The 16,647-nt window shown below is 46.0% G+C and overlaps 1 protein-coding gene across 1 annotated transcript in view; it reads left to right on the top strand.

The window, feature by feature from the left end:
* The window catches only part of ADRA1D (adrenoceptor alpha 1D), a 33,641-nt gene extending 17,648 nt beyond the window's left edge, over positions 1–15,993 (top strand). The window contains exon 2 of the mRNA XM_081290161.1: positions 4,775–15,993. Within this exon, the coding sequence (XP_081146287.1) occupies positions 4,775–5,376 (602 nt within the window). The 3' untranslated portion in view covers positions 5,377–15,993. The remainder of the gene's footprint in view (positions 1–4,774) is intronic.
* The last annotated feature ends 654 nt before the right edge of the window (positions 15,994–16,647 follow it).

Below are 16,647 nucleotides of genomic sequence, written 5' to 3'. Positions count from 1 at the left end.
AAGACTTGAAGAGGTGAAGGAGACAACCAGGCAGATCTCTGGGACTCATCCTAGGAGTCTGGGGTCTATTCAATGCTCTCTCCAGAGAGAAGGCAACAGCCCAGCCTTTCTGAGTGCCATAGGGTACCCTTGAGGCCATACAGAAAGGCATACAGAAAGAAGAGAGTATGCTGGGAACACACACTCCAAAGACCACTACCACCTGCCCAGGGGCCACCAGTGAGGTGAGGTTAATCACAGAAATACCTGCAGAGAAGGTGGTCTTTGCAGAGTCTGAAGAGAAGAGGCTACCTGTGGAGAAAGGAGGAGTGCCACTCTGGCCAGATCAGCCATGCTCAGGAGTGGGGACAGGCATGCTGCTTGTGGGGAAGCTGCTGCAGGAATAAAGGGAGTGGCTATGGCCCCTGGCCCTCTTAAGTGATGATATGGGAAGACCAAAAGGTTTAGGACCAGACCAGCTCAGGAGCACAGCCTGACCTTGACCTCTAGGGTTAACTAGAATCTCTGCAAGTGGGCTGTCTTGAGGACTCAATGAAAAAACATTTCAAGGCCCCAAAATGGAGGCTAGTGGGTACTGAGCATTCAGAAAGCATTTTAGAGACCACCTATCCAAATGCCATTTCTGCATTCATTCAACAAATATTTTAGAGCCACTGTTCTGGGTCAGGAACTTATAGATAGAGAATCCTATCCCTGTCTCCAAGAAGCATCATGTCATAGAGTAATGGAGCAGTAACAAATTTTATTAAAGAGTCAGTATACAGGAAAGGAAAGGAAACTGACACGAATAGTTTACAAATCATAAAATTGGCATCCTGGAAGCCACGGATAAAATGAGCAGCATCCAGGCGGCCAAGAGTGCTGTTCGAAGGCTAGGGGCCCTGGGTGGGGGCGGGGGTGGGGAAAGCAGCAGGGTGACAGGTGATGTGCCCTGGAGAAGAGAAGCAGCAAGAGTAGCCTGGAAAGGGTAAGGAGCACAAGGCCACAACCAGAGAGACAGCAGTTATGACAGGGTGGATCAAGGACCTCAACACAGGCAAGGACACCAACTTTGGGTAGGAGGGTGACTCCTTTCTAACCCAGGAGGAAGAGAAGCCAGATGGTTTGGGCATGTGGCTAGCTTCTGTGGCCTCAGTTCCCTCTGTGAAACAGGAGATGAGTTCAACTACTTTGGGGAAGAAGAAAGGGTGGTACCAGGCTCAGAGCTAGAAAGGCTAGAGCAGGACAGGAGACAGAGCTACCAAGGATGAAGGCTGAGATCACTGCAGCTCCTGGACACGGCTGAGGTTGGAGGCCTAAGTGTGCTCAGAGACGGGTTAAATTGCCAGAGATGGGTTACATTGGGGTTAGGATCTGGCTAGATGAACCCAGCCTAAGTCCCAGGGGAGGATGGAGTAGGGAATGGCTGAGGTGCTGGCAAGCAGGAGGTCAGCTAAGCCCAAAAGGAAGGGCATGATAGGAGGGATACAAGGAGCTGGAAGAAGGTCAAAGTGCAGATGAGGAAAAGAGGACAGGAAGTGAGGAAATGAAATGCTCAGGCTTCCATTTTCAAGGGATTCTGTGCCAAGCATTTAAGGACAAGATAAACAGAAAACCAATAATTACTTACAGTGTTCTTGGCACTTATAAGTAAGTGTGATGATCTGGGGGTTGGCTGAGGGGACAGGAATACAAATAATTCTGCTGGATCAGGAAGGGTTGATAAAAGAAGTTCTGCAGAAGAAGTTCCCACTAAAATCTGGTCTATATGAACCTTAGACCTGCCATCTATGAGATCAGGGGAGCTGTGGCCTGTGGAATCTGAAACCCAAGGCACAGATGTCTATATTTTCTAGGCAACATGTCTGCACACCATGGGCAGAAAGCAAATAAGACACAGTTGTGGTGGACATTATTGGCACTTACCCATCTCCCCTAGTCCTTCAGTGCACATGGACCCACTTCGACCTGAGCACATGCCTGTATTACTTTGCCCAGGAACTCTCTCTGCCCATCAAAATCCTTGCCCACCATGGTAGCAGGCAAGAAGTAGAAAAATGAACACCCAGACTGAACAGCTCAACATAACTGATGGGAACAGGAGTGTAAATACCCCACCTCCTTTCCCCTCAGTTGGGTCACTCTGAGGTTTGTGTTCTGCACAGTCACCTAGAGCCCCGCTGGTGGTATTAAGCCCCAGTTGCCCACTTTGACAACTAATTTGATAGCCACCTCTCATGGGCTTCCTGCTTTCTTTTTTCCCTCCCAACTCCAAGTGTTTCATTTACCTCCCAAATTGATGACTTGCATTTAAATCTTTGTCTCAGAGTCTGCTTCTAGGAGATCCCAAAGTAAGACAAATCCTCAATAGGATACACTGGGAGGCTGAGTTTGGATTCCCTCTTTCATCTGTAAGGAATTCCCAGTTCACAGCTGGCTTCACACAGGTCAATTGAGCATGAATTAGGATATTAATGTTTACAACAAGACCCAGGCAGTATCATGAAATGCTGTGTTGCCCCCCAATCTGAATAAAAACCATGCTGATAGCAATGTCCTTTGGCCGGCTTCAGGCACACCACTGGAAAGCATAGTCCACTGATTTGTCATCCTGGGCTAAATATAAAAGAATTGTAGCCTGAGTCAGAAGTTATTTTCAGCACTTGATCTGACTGCAGCCATTGAGGGATGCTGTTCTTGAGGGCTGCCTTCCTGGAAGTTGAGGTCCACCCTGGTGGCCCACACATTCCAGGGACTACCCAACACCTCTACCAAGAAGAATCATCTCTTCAATCCACCCTGACTGATGCTCCAGCACCCCCAAACCTACCACATCTCAGCCACGTTTCTGGTCACTCTCTATATGTGGAAATTGGTCTCTCCCCAAGACTATAGTCTCCACTCTCAAAACCACAGGAAAAAAGTAAGAAGGAAGGAGAACAGACACCAGTTTGTGGTATAGTTGTGGTATTGGGGATCAAACCCAAGGCTTCACACATGCTAGACAAGCATGGTATCATTGAATTACATCCCCAGCCCCTCACTGGTATTTATTAAGAATCTGCTAACATGCTAGTTCCAAGACCTATAAATCTTTACCAAATCCCTTCCAGAGAAATATCATCATCTCTAGTTCACAGAAATTCAAAGTGAGACTTTAGATAGCCAGATAGCTTGCTCTTGAGCCATGTGATGCTGTGTGGCCCTCCTCTTCCTCCACCACATCTCTTGGCACCCAGAACTGTTTCTATATGGTAGGGGTTAGACGATATGCAAAGGTCTCCAGGTCAAAGAGTGAGGCATGGTGCCTCTTCCCCTTCACTAAGGGACCCTGCTCTTATTTGTGGGGAAGGAGCAAGAAGAGATATAGAAGTTTCCACAGTTTGTTAAGGACCCTGGGTAGCTGTCTCACCAGTCTCATGGGTAGCTGCAGTCCCTGTCTAGGATGCAACACCCTGGGCCCCCTACTGCTGCTTAGGTAGAGGAGAACAAGAAAGTGGCTTCTGTTTCCTGGAGTGTATCTTTGCAACTGGCTGTTCTTTCCATAGACATGGCCTCCTTCAGGTCTGTGGTGGGGATGTCAGGGTAGAGGTTTGTGGAGAGGAGGGTCTTCCTGGCACAGCTCCCAAACAGTGCCCCCACCCCCACCTGCCTAGTGCCCCCACAAAGTCATCCCAGAAATCTTCCCCAACCTCAGTCGGACAGTCTCACTGTCCTGCATTCTGATAGCCCATAGGCATTGTTTATAGAAGCCTAACTCTATGCCCAATCTCTGACCTGCTCTAAGCAATTCATGGTTCTTAACCCACAAAATAAAAAGTTGAACTTTCCAGCATTTAAGGCCCTTCACCATCTGTCCCAAATGAAGTCTTCTGAGTTGATCCTACAGGATATTTCCAGGCTCCAAATTTGGCATTCTCTTGCCCACTTGCAGCTTTCACATGTAAGACACTCTGGCCCTCTCATCCAGGCTGATTCTCTGAGATCCTTAGAAACACAAAGCCTAAGCTCCCTCCCTATGTGAACAAAATGAGTACTCCTCTACCATCACCCCACCTGCATTTCAGTGATGTTTGTATTGCTATCCTGGGAGCAAGGGCCATGCTTCGTGCCTCCTCACAGGAGAACCCAGCACACTGCTTGGCATGGGGCAAGCCTTAGTCCAGGTTTAATTCCCAGGTTCTTGCCCCTTTTTGTGCTGGGGACTACTCAGGTATCTGGTGAAATCTATGGATTCATCTTAAGTCGTACTTTCAAAAGCATGAAACAAAAAAAAAATGAGAAATGAAACTGATTTTACTAAAAAAGTTGTCAAAATATTTTTACATGAAATCAATGACTTAGAAATGTGCCTCCACATTAAGGCATTAAATGAGATCTGGTGGTGCATTCTAACGACTGTCATTTCCAAATAACAAGAAGCACAGAAAATATCTCATAACATCGGCAGCAATTGAATGTGATAGGAAAATATACGCGGGAACTGCCAATCTTGCACTACTAGTTTTGATGTATAAAAACAGTAATTTCACATGATTTTGTCCAATTCTACTCTGATTGTTGCCTGCACTCATTGAAGGAAATGATCAGTTTCGGGTAGAGGTGAGTAAACGTTGGAGATGCTAGCTTTCCCCATCCAAGTTTATGGAGCTCCTGAATTATATCAGGGGTCTCTGGGGGAGATCCTTTCAATCTCCCTGGAGTGCATAGAGAGCCTGTCCTCTTTGCACCCAAGGCCTGCCTGGACCTCCCGCTCCCAGAGCAGCTAACCAATCCGGGTCTCTGTGCCCTCCAGGCTCCCTGTTCCCGCAGCTGAAACCATCAGAGGGCGTCTTCAAGGTTATCTTCTGGCTTGGCTACTTCAACAGCTGCGTGAACCCGCTCATCTACCCCTGCTCCAGCCGCGAGTTCAAGCGCGCCTTCCTCCGCCTCCTGCGCTGTCAGTGTCGCGGCCGCAGACGCCGTCGTCCCCTGTGGCGCGTCTACGGCCACCACTGGAGGGCCTCGACTAGTGGCCCGCGCCCCGACTGCGCCCCCAGCCCGAGTGCCGCGCCCCCCGGAGCGCCGCTGGCTCTCATAGCGCCCCCAGATCCCAGCTGCCCAGGCACGGACGAGGTGCAGGCTCCAGTATCTAGCCGTCGAAAGACCCTCTACGCCTTCCGCGAGTGGAGGCTGCTCGGGCCGTTGCGGAGGCCGACCACCCAGCTGCGTGCCAAGGTCTCCAGCCTGTCGCAAAAGATCCGCACCGGGGGCACGCAGCACGCAGAGGCCGCGTGTACCCTGAAATCGGAGGTGGAAGCCGTGTCCCTAGGTGTTCCCCAAGATGTGGCGGAGGGCGCCACCTGCCAGGCTTATGACTTGGCCGACTACAGCAACCTCCGGGAGACTGATATTTAAGGACCCGCCAAGCTAGACTGAGGAATGTGCTGAGGGTGGGTGTGGGGGGCTTTGTGGGGAGGGAGGCTGGGTTTGTTGGAGTGGCCAGGGTGGATCAGGGACTCAAAAACTGTTCAGGATGGTTGCTTCTGTGGCATCTCTGGAGCAAGCCTGGCTGGACCCTTGAAGCGTTGGGAGTTTTGGGGCCCTCTGTTGGAGACAGGTGCGCAGAGCTCTTTTCCTAGGAGGGAGGGGCTGCAGGATCTATGGTGCCATTGGCACCCAAATTCCTGTTTGAGAAACTAACCACCCCATATGCCCTGCCCTTGACCCGAGTAGATTGCCCCAAGTATGGCCAGGCAGTCCTGTTCCTCTTCTTCGAGAGGAAGAGGCACCAAAGTCTTGCGTGGCTGCCCCAAGGTTAAAGGACAATGGGGTCAGGTCGCCTCAATGGACAATTTCTCCTTAACTGCCTACTAGCGGGACCCAGTGAACCTGCCACCACTGCCAGCAAGCTTTGGTGGCCTATTGGTTGACAGTCATACAAACCTGTTGTATTTTTCCCTGGGCCCACTGCCTCCTACCCCCACCCCTGCATTGGTCCAGTGTACACTCCATCACCTGGCTGTGCCCCTCATGACTTCCCTTCAAGGGCCTTACTGTTTACACTCTGTACATAGCTCATTGTGCCTGTGCCCATCACTTCTTGCTGGGATTTTGAGCTGCCAACTGGGGAGAGCTTTGTCATTTTGAAACATATTTATTGGTAAGAGTACTTATATTTTGTCCAAACTGTGCAAACTTTAGCCTATAATCCATAAAGAACTTTTTTTTCTAAAATCCTTAGAAATTCTTAGGCCCACAACAAGATAGACTAGGTCTCTATTTACCTCTCTAGCTTTGACTCAACTGTCTCTTTAACTGATGACTACTGTCCTTTGGGTCTTTTAGCATGACCAAAGGACTTGGGAGTTTTATTGGCTTTTAAAATTCACATGATTAATCTTGGTCACCAAATAGTAATAATAAGCACAAATTATCCCTTTGCTGATCTTCCCAGATGCATCCCTGATGCTCTGAGGACCTCAGTGAGGAAGGTGGTCATCAGTTAAATGGGTAAAAAATTACTTTATGTGAAAAGATATACAAGCCCAAGTAGACAGGTATACATGGCTAGGGAAGAGAATCCATACTTAGCATCAGTGTTTGTTAGCTTTAAGTAAAATCTCATATTCCCATAGATTGTAGGCAGTTCAGTCTTCAGCTAGATAATACCAACCACATTTATCCAACCAGCAAGGGAATAATTATTGTGGCCAGTGAACCCTTAAAAGGAGCAATGGTTAAACATTGCCCTGGGGTACCTGGGATTATTCTGAAACTGGAAAAGCCAGCTGCTGAGCCAACATGGACCAATATTGAGGCTAGAAGTCTCTATCTTGTACTAGGGAGGTAGTTTATGTGAAAGGTCACCACAATTCAAACCTTTGACATCCATTTTACAAGGTTAAAAGGCAGTCAATGCAGGGCTTGGATAGTTCACATGGTGGTGGTTCTATATAAGGATCTGGGCTTTCAGGCCTGGCCTTCCTCAACCTTGGGGAATAGGAAGGACAGTTCATAGCCAGTTCTGGGAGTATAGTGCATACTTTGCACATATTGGCCACTGTAAAGCTGGGTGGGGGGCATCCCTTGCTATCTTCTCACAGAGGTAGAAGCCATTCTTCAAATCAGAGGTTGGAGAAGAGGCAGACACCAGTGTCCAATGACTGAACACTGGCAAGCACAGTGGTAAACTAGACAAGAGTTCTGAGCAGGGTAAATGTTGGCTCCCATGCTCCAGGCTAGTTGCATCCACAGGTGGTGGACAGTGAGGGTAAGAGAATAGAATGGGAAGGAGCCTTTGTCAGGAGGATTTGGGGACCTCCCTGCCCTGTGTAACTCAATGGAAACAGAGGCAGGAGGAACTGAGGGCTTGCTCACTACTTGCTCCAGGTGTGATGATCACCTGCAGAACTGTTCTTAGGTTCAAGCCACAGCCCTGTATCCTGGCACAGCAGCCATTTGCACCCAGCTGCTTCCTCCTATACCCCTCAGACCAGGTACCAAGCCCACTAGCAATGCAGGAGGGCTGCAGAGCCCCAGAGAGGCCATGCCATATAGCAGAGGCATCCAGGGACCTTGCTCTAAAAACCAATAGAACACTGCCACTGACCTTGCCCTTGGGACATGTCAAAGGGTCAAAGAATACCCAAGAGGAATGAAAGGAATAACAGTGCCCTTGTGGAGGAGGGAGGTATGGCAAGTGATTTGGGAACACCTCGAAGAAGTACAATTGCACCATTCCCTGGGTCCTCAGGTGCCTCAGTTCTCCAGCTTGGACTACATGATTGATTAGAGAGACTGTCCCCCGGCTGCGTGTAAAAGAGGGCTTTTGCTTTTAGGGAAGCTCCTTTACGTGTGCTCAAGGATGGGTGGAGCCTGAAGGAATTGGTGAGTGGTAAAAGGGACGGTCCTGTGAGATGTGACAGAGACAGAAGCAAGCTTCCAGAGACACGGCATTTGCCTAATTCCTCATCCCCAATCCTTAGAAAGCCTCATTTCTACTTCCCACCCAGGAACTCAAGCTGCAGTCTGCCCTCCCTCTCTAGCAGGCTCCTGCCACCCACCTTGCCATGCTTCTCACACTCTTCCCAGGCTGCTTTTGCAAGTCACCTGGGACAGTCCATTTCTCCACTCTCCTTCCCTATGACTCTGTCATAGTCCATGTTGATGGAAGGCCCTTGCTTGCTGAGATATTCACTGCCTGCTTCTGGGCCATGCAAGGAGATCTCTGGGATCCCAGGGTCTCTCCTGATATGATGAACACTTCCTCTCCACCCCCTTCTTCCTCTCTCCCCGTTCTCTAAAGTCTCCCCTCCCTGCCCTTAAAAGTTTCCCCAGGGTTTTATTCTAACTTTTCTCAACTCTCCACATACTCTTATCCACTTCACATATCTCAATAACCACTTGCTTATGAATGAGTCCCAAGGGGCTGTCTCTAGCTCTGCATGTGTTCACCCTCCCCCTTGGTGACCTCCAGACACCCCCAAATACAAACCCCAAGGCCACTTGCCTCCTGAGCATACCCTGCCCTCTCTGATTTCCAACTTCCAGAATCCTCAGCTCTCAAGACCTCCTTCAAAGATCCCCTACTTGGAATTAATCCCTGAGTATCCCATAGCCCCCCACCCCCAGGATGCTCACAAACAGTTCATCCTGGCTACAGTCTAGAAAGCCAGCTATGCTGTACACTCCTGTGGGAACACCTGCTTCCAGTCCACCTTACCCTCCCATCTGAAGCCCCACTGCCCCTGCAGGCCCCTGCAGTAGCATCCATTCCCTCCCTTGGTCCCTCTGTTTCAGGCGCTGACAGTTCTGGGGAAAGGTTTGGGACCTCCATTGCCCTCTGCTCAGTGACCTGTCAGAGCTCAGACTCCTCTGAACCTTTCTGACCCTGATTCTATTCCTGTCCTGTTACACCCCCAGGGGGGTACATGTTCAAAATCCACTTGGAAAGAATTTCCTTTTTTTTTCTTCTTGTGACTCTAGGGAAGCACAAAACCAGATGCTTGCAAAGGCTAAACCAGTCCCCACAGCCTTTCTGCCTGGCATAGCTCCCCAGGGAGCTATTGGACCCAGGTGGCTCTGGGGGGGGGGGGGTAGGACCTTAGGGAAACGGGGCCTGGCACTGCTCCTGCTGTCTGAGCTGGCCCACTTTCCTTCCCCCACCCTGCCCCTTAGGAAAAAAAGGCAACAACAAGAATGCTGAACAGAACCTGCCCACATTCTAAAATTACCCGGGTCTGGGGGTAATTAAGGGGAAACCACAGGATACATATGGAATCAAGAAGAAATCCAGGACACGGAGCCACACAGGTTGAGCTTTCAGAGCCAGGAATTAGAGGTAAGGATGCACTGGAAGCATCTGCAAGCACCTCAGCTGTGACATTTCTGGACATTTCCTTCAGGGATTCACTATTCATGTATCTCCACTATACTGCTTGTGTCCACCTCTTTCTGTCCTGCCAAAAACCAGAGAAGGAAACTCAGCTCCTTTTCCTGAGAGGGAATCAGATTGGTCCCGCTCATCATTTGAGCCAAGCTATAAGGTCACTGGTCAGCCTATGGATTGGCTAATTTTGGGTCAGGCTTAACAGCAGGAGCAGGCAGATGGGAGTGGGATGGGCCAAGTGGGACAACAGCCCACTGGGCACCAGCCTGTGAGGAGCAAGTATTTTCCAGAGGGGGCAGGGCTGGTCAGATAAAGATTGACATCTCTGGGACACTGGGTCAGCTAAGCATGCAACAAACAATGAGGAAACTGCTCAGTATCTAGATAAATCCTTGGGCATTAGTTTTCTCACTTGACAAGTTACAAGGCAAATGGGTTACTGAAATTGTCATGCTCTCTCTGCTTCATAATCTATTTGTCCTCTTTGCTGCTGCATCATGACTAGTGGCTCCATATTTCAAGTAGTTGTTCAAAGCAGAGCAAGAGAAGGGTTGGCGGTAGCATCTACCTCCTTTTCTCAAGCTAGCAAAGCTTTCCCAGAAACATCTCTCTACCTCCACCTCCATTCAAGGATATATTGGCCAGAACTGGGTCACATGACCACCCTGTGCTGGAGACTGGAAAAAAAAAATCAGTGTGATTGGTCTAGATCAGGAGTCCAAAAATTCTACAGGCCAAATTCAGCCCACCGCCTGACTTGGGACAGCCTATGAACTAAGGATAGTGGAAAAAAGCAAAAAAAAAAAAAAAAAAATTTCATAATATGTAAAAATTATATGAATTTACTGCATAATATCTCCAATTTTGCTGACTGACCACAAAGCCCAAATTTACTACCTTGCCCTTTATAGGAAACATCTGTCAACCCTTGTTTTAGGGCAAGTAGGATCACTGATTGCCTTCTGTTGGGCACACTGCTATCCTGAACCAAAATCAAAGTTCTGGCAGCAATAAACCACAGAGAATGGATATTGGGCAGGCAGCCTTCTATGTCTGTTATATATGCCATCAACACATTCCAAGTCTAGACCCGATTAATTCATTTGAAAACAGTACAAACTAAGAACCTCCCCTTTCTTCAGGACCCTGGCACAAAGGGATTATTCTGGAAGTCCTCTTCCTTAAAAACATCTTCCACCAAATGTGTACTTTTTTGTTTGTTTTGTTTTGTTTTGCACCAGGGATTGAACCCAGGGGTACTTAACCATTGAACTGCATCCCCAGTCCTTTTTATTTTTTATTTTAAGGCAGGGCCTCACTAAGTTGCTGAAACCGGTCTTGAACTTGCAATCCTCCTGTCTCAGCCTCCCCAGTTGCTGGGATGAAGAGCATGTGCCATCATGTCCTGCTAAATGTGTAGAATTTTGAGAGACTTGTGAAAAGGAGAGGGGAACACAAGAAAATAACTGGCTGGCTGTGCTAAAATGCTGGCCTCAGAATTAGAGCTCCAGCAAGCAGTTACAGTGGCCAGTCTCAAATAAGCTAATACAGACTGCCTAACTCACTAGGAAGTGAAGTTTATAAGCCCAAGGTCAATGTGCCAATTTTTAACAATAAATATAACTTAACTATCATATAAACCAATATCCCCGTGACAATAAATGACCTTAATGACAAACCAAATCATGGTCTGAAAGCCACTTGGTGAACTCAGAGGCAAAGCCAGAGAGTTAATGACCAGAACCCTTGGCCAGGGTTTTACCTCTTCTTCCATGATCCATCCCTCTCCATCCTCCTAACTGACCCAGGCTTCATTCCCAGCCTTTCATCTTGATCTGTGCGTTGAAGATCACTTTTCTTGTCTTTAATCTCAACCATTATAGTTCCATCTCAGAGTGGAACTCTCTAAAGATAGTCTTGAGGCTTTTATTTTCAAGTTCTTAGGGAGAATCTTATGGTCCCCCTAGTGGACAAGCCTATAAGTATTGAATGTCTGGGCCTTATACAGATTAGGTACTTGATGTCCCCTCTCCCCAGCTGTGAACTGTACCTTATAGGTGGGGCCTAGGTAATTCCTGGAACCCTTCAACCAATCAGGATGCTTCAATCAGTAACAAATGGTGAGGTCAGGTGAAATCACTAAACAATGCATGCATTTGATATTTACAGAGCATCTATTATGTGGGGATCCATCAATGTATGAGGGATAAAAAACCCTCTGCTTTCCTGGTGTCCTCATTCTAGAACACACAAAAACGATAGGTAATAAACAACATCAACAAAATACACAGTAGTTAGATGGTGATAAGCAAGAAACAAATGGGAAGCATCAGGGTCAGAGAGATTACACTTTTAGATCTAGAACCCAGGAAGTCCTCAGCTAGAAGATGATAAGGCAGAGAGTCACACAAGTCCTTGGGGAGAAGCTTCCAGGTAGAAGGGATAACAGGGGCAAAATCCTGACTTAGGAGGGTACGTGGCATATTCAAAAATTAGCAAGGATGCCAGTTTCCATGGTAACACCCAACAGTCCAGGCAAGAGATGAAGATGCCTTTGTCAGAGAGATGGAGGTAAAGGTAATGGAAATAGGTAGATTCTGAAGAGATTCTCGAAGTGAAGCATTTCCCTGTGCCAAACCCATGCTCAGCACACCCTTCCCAAATTATCATCTAGACCTGCCTGCCTGCCTTATGAGGAAGGCCCCTTAAAATCTCAGGTAAGGTTTTTTTTTTTTTTAATTAATGACACTTTCAACTTAAGGTGGAATCCTGACAATTCCTTTATAAGACCTTTTTCCTTAAAATACCAACAAAGAACAAATCCCATCATTATGTACAACTATAATGCACCAATAAAAAATGTGGAAAGAAAAAAAACTAAATGAAATAAAAAAGCAAATAAAAAAGACCTAAAATAAGCATAAAAATTCAAAATGGGTCTTAAAAGTAAGGATATCAACCAACCATTTGCAAACAGTAGAGATTCCAGGTCTGAATAAGCTGAATTAAAAGGCTTGGGGCCCTTGCCAGAATTTTCCTCTTTGCATCAAAGGCATCATTGGCTAGGGATAAAGAGAAGGCTTGATTCTGTCCACTGCATAGTCCCCTGTGACTCACCCCTAATTCCAAAAAGTCTGCCCAATCATTAAACCTATGTCCACTGCCCCACTGCCCATAAACTGCTTTCTGAGTATCTGAGAACAAAGCCATGATTCTCCCATTCTCCTGAGCCTCCTCAGGAACTTGCTACATCTAGCAAAGACTTCATGCCCACTGGCCTATCCATGTATGTGGGTCTGGGGGCAGAAAGAAAACTGGAAATCAGAGTAAGATACTGTCGTTTTCCAGGTGTTTCACCTGATGGAAGAAAAGTGGTTAGCAGCTCTGAACTTTTAGAATGAAGTTCTTCCTTTTCAGTCAAGAATTGGGCGATGAGGGTAGAAGATGATCTTAACTGCATCTGGTGGAACAAAAAGAATGTTCACTGGCATCTGTTTCCCTCAGCTTGTTGGGTCTTAGTCAAAAGCATCCTCTAAGCCGGGCACAGTGGTGCATGCCTGTAATCCTCGCAGCTCAGGAGACTGAAGGAGGAGGATCAGAATTTGAAGCCAACCTCAGCAACTGAGCAAGCCCCTAAGCAACTCAGTGAGACCCTGTCTCTAAATAAAATACAAAATAGGGCTGGGGATGTGGCTCAGTGGTTGAGTGCCCCCAAGTTCAATCCCCAGTACTCAAAAAAAAAAAAAAAGAAAGCATCTTCCAGGGGCCCAAATCCCTTGGTCTCTTCCTTCCAGGCCCCTTTGCTAAAGTTGAATCACACTTCACCCTGGGTTCCTTCCCAATCCATCAACCCATTGTTCATTCTATCACCAGTGCCCAAGAATAGACCTCTTGGACTGGATGAAAGGTGTATCAGTCAGCTTTTTTTTTTTCAATTTTTTTTTTTAGTTGTAAAATACCTTTATTTTATTTATTCTTATGTGGTGCTGAGGATTGAACCCAGTGTCTCACACATGCTAGACAAGCACTCTACCACTGAGCCACAACCCCAGCCACTCAATCAGCTTTTACTACAATAAAGCTGTGAAACAAGCTTCCCATAAATGCACAGATTACAACAGTAAGCATTTCTTTTCTTGCAAGCATTTACCTTTTTTGCTTGTAAATGTTTATAGATTCCAGTTTCAGTTCTAGGCTTCTATGGGCTCCCATCTCTTACCCTTTTTTCCATATTCTCCTTGAAACTTCAGCCCTCTGGGGCATGCACTTCTCATGACAAATGGCAAGTACGCAAGAATTCAAAACTGTGACTACCTGTTAAAAGTTTCAGCGCCTATTGCATCATGTCTGTCTGCATTTCAATGGCCAAAGCAAATCACAAAGCTAACATAAAAGCCTGTGCGGCAAGAAAATCTACTCTGCTCCAAGGAAGAAAAGTATATGACTGAATATTTGCTGAATGATTCTCCACATGTATCACAACGGAAGTGAGTCTTGTGGCAGAACAAGCCCTCAACCTGTCCAGGAGCCCCCGTGGTATAATTAATAATCAGCCCAGAGACATCCTGTGGGATCTGAACCCTACAACTGATGGGGGCCAGCCAGCTGCCGCAAGCAGCATTTACTAAATGAAGGCAGGACCACAAGCAGGAAAATCTTGGGGACTCCAATACATCAACAAACAAAATACAACTGCAGAATAGTAGTGTCGCATCCAGAGGGTGGCCATGTTCCTGGCAAGAAGTCTGAGAATCACATTGCTGTGTCTTCCTGAACCTCTTTTCCATAATTTATCCACTTCTCTGGCCCTAGACTCCCTGGATCTGGCTACAGGGCATCTTCCATGGTTTCTTTCAACTCAATCTTCTAGGAAACAACTAGGCCCCTGCAACTTCAGCCCAGGCCTCAACACTCCTTCCCCATCTGCTTCTGGCTGGGCCATGTTCAGGGTTGTGCAACTGCCTCTTATTACCTGTGGGATCTGAACCACAAGGATGCTGTGTAACAGCCAACCACAAAATCTCACTGTCAGGCTCACATGTCTGAGGTCAGCTGGGCTTGGCTAGGTTCGCTCCTGGTCTAAGGGCTGGCCGGTTGTTTGCTGATCTAGACTAGCCCTGGCTAGGAAGACCAATGTGACTAAAGTGACTCAGCTCTGCTTCACGTGTCTCTCATCCTCCATTGGCCCAAGCCAAGCATGTTGTCATGGTGACTACAGAGATGCAAGAGCACAAGTAGAATGCCCAAAGCCTATTGGTACTCATTCAATTCCACTTCATTATCTTGGCTGAAGGTCACTGGGTCAAACTTGGATTCAAGAAGTGTAGGAATATAGACTCCACTTCTATGTTCATTTTCTAAGGCTTCCATAAAAAGGTACCACAGATGGTGTGGCTTAAACAACAAAAATCTTCACAATTCTGCAGGCCAGGAGTCGTGGTGTCTTCTGAGGTCTCTCTCCTCGGCTTGTAAATGGCTGGCTTCTCCTCATTGTCTACCATGGATTTGCCTCTGTACGCTTCTACATCCTAATCTCTTCTTTTAGGGACACCAGTCATACTGAATGAGAACCCATTCTAAACCTCATTTTAAATTAATTCCCTCTTTAAAGATCCTGTCTGCAAATACAGTCACATTCTGAGGTATTGTGGTTAGAACTTCAATTAATTTGAAGGCAGGGACACAATTTAACCCATAAGTACCTCCTTAGTGGGAGCAGATAGAAGGTCGCCTGGGAAAGCATACAGACATCAGAGAGAAGAACTGAGGTCCTTGTACCATCTACCTACCAGAAGTGGCAATACCGGTGTAGATTGTTCTCTGAACTACCACACTGCTCCGGATTGGGTGACACACTCCTGTACCCTGGGACAAGGACTATTCCCTGCCAAGCCCCAGGTTTTTCATTTGTCATAGGGTCCAGATCATACCTGTTTAGTGTTTAAGAACCACAAGGAGAGGCAATTTCCAAAATTGGATCTCCATCAAAAAAGTAGAAAAATCTTAACAGATTTTCATAAGATAAATTAAAATGATAGTCACATATCTATTCCAAAACACATACACACACACACACACACACACACACACACACACACACTGCACTAGACCCAGCCAGTTCTACAAGTAAATTCTTAACTACAAGTTTCCTTAACTAAATTGAGTATCATTTAGGAATAAATGTGAGAAGTAGATATTCTCGAACATGAATGAATTCTTCTTTTTTAAAAAGTACCTTTGACAAAGCTCAACCAGTGGAAATGTAGAAAGAAAGAAAAAACGCACAAATCCGAAACACAAAGGAGACATAACCATTCACAAAAAAGAATTCCATAAACAACTTTATGCCACCAAATGTTTAAACCAACATAAAAGGGCCAATTTTCAATCACAGTCTCCAAAATTGGATCTCCATCAAAAAAGTAGAAAATCTTAACAGATTTTCATAAGATAAATTAAAATGGTAGTCCTATATCTATTCCAAAACACACACACACAAACACACACACACACACACACACACACACACACACACACTGCCCTAGACCCAGCCAGTTCTACAAGTAAATTCTTTAATCCTTTAGGAAACAGATAACTAACATTTTATATTTGCTTTCCCAATCTACATAATAAAAATATATAACGCAACCCAAATTGTTTTTAAATCCCAAGAGAAAAAAAAAAGGCCACTTGTGAGCATATATCATGACCAATGTTGTAGATTGTATTATTGTCAAAGCTTTTGCTGCACGTCCCTGCAGAAAGATAATATGCCTGCCTCCCTGGTTTGCCCAACAAAATTTAAATAGAAGTAACACCTGCCACTTCTGAGCAGAAACATTAAGATCCTCCAGTATCTGCTTTACCATGTTTCTTCAGCCTGGATCCTAGAATTAAGAAGATATGAAATCAATCCTCAATGTGCTTGTGACATGAGCAAGGAATTAACTTCTGCTGTAATTCAATAAGATTTGGGGGTTGCTTGTTACCAAAGCAGAATTTAATCTAAGCTGATTAATACAATATGGTAAAGAATAACCCCAAAATACAAAGAAATCATTAGAAATGTTAATAATGTAATTAACACACTAACAAATAAGAAAAAATTATATGATAATCTCAAGAGATGCAGAAAAGACATTTGATAAAATTTAATGTTATTTACAATAAAACAAATTAGATAACCTGATAAAACATACCTACCAGAAACCCAGATCAAACAGCATACTTATTAGAAACTTTATTTTTATTTTTTTAGATGTGGGCTACTGGCATCCTTCTCTTCATGGAGCTTTATA

The sequence above is a fragment of the Spermophilus citellus genome (assembly GCF_964194105.1).
Source record: "Spermophilus citellus genome assembly, chromosome: 4".
Classification (NCBI taxonomy): domain Eukaryota; kingdom Metazoa; phylum Chordata; class Mammalia; order Rodentia; family Sciuridae; genus Spermophilus; species Spermophilus citellus.
This window is presented reverse-complemented; position numbering and strand designations above follow the sequence as displayed.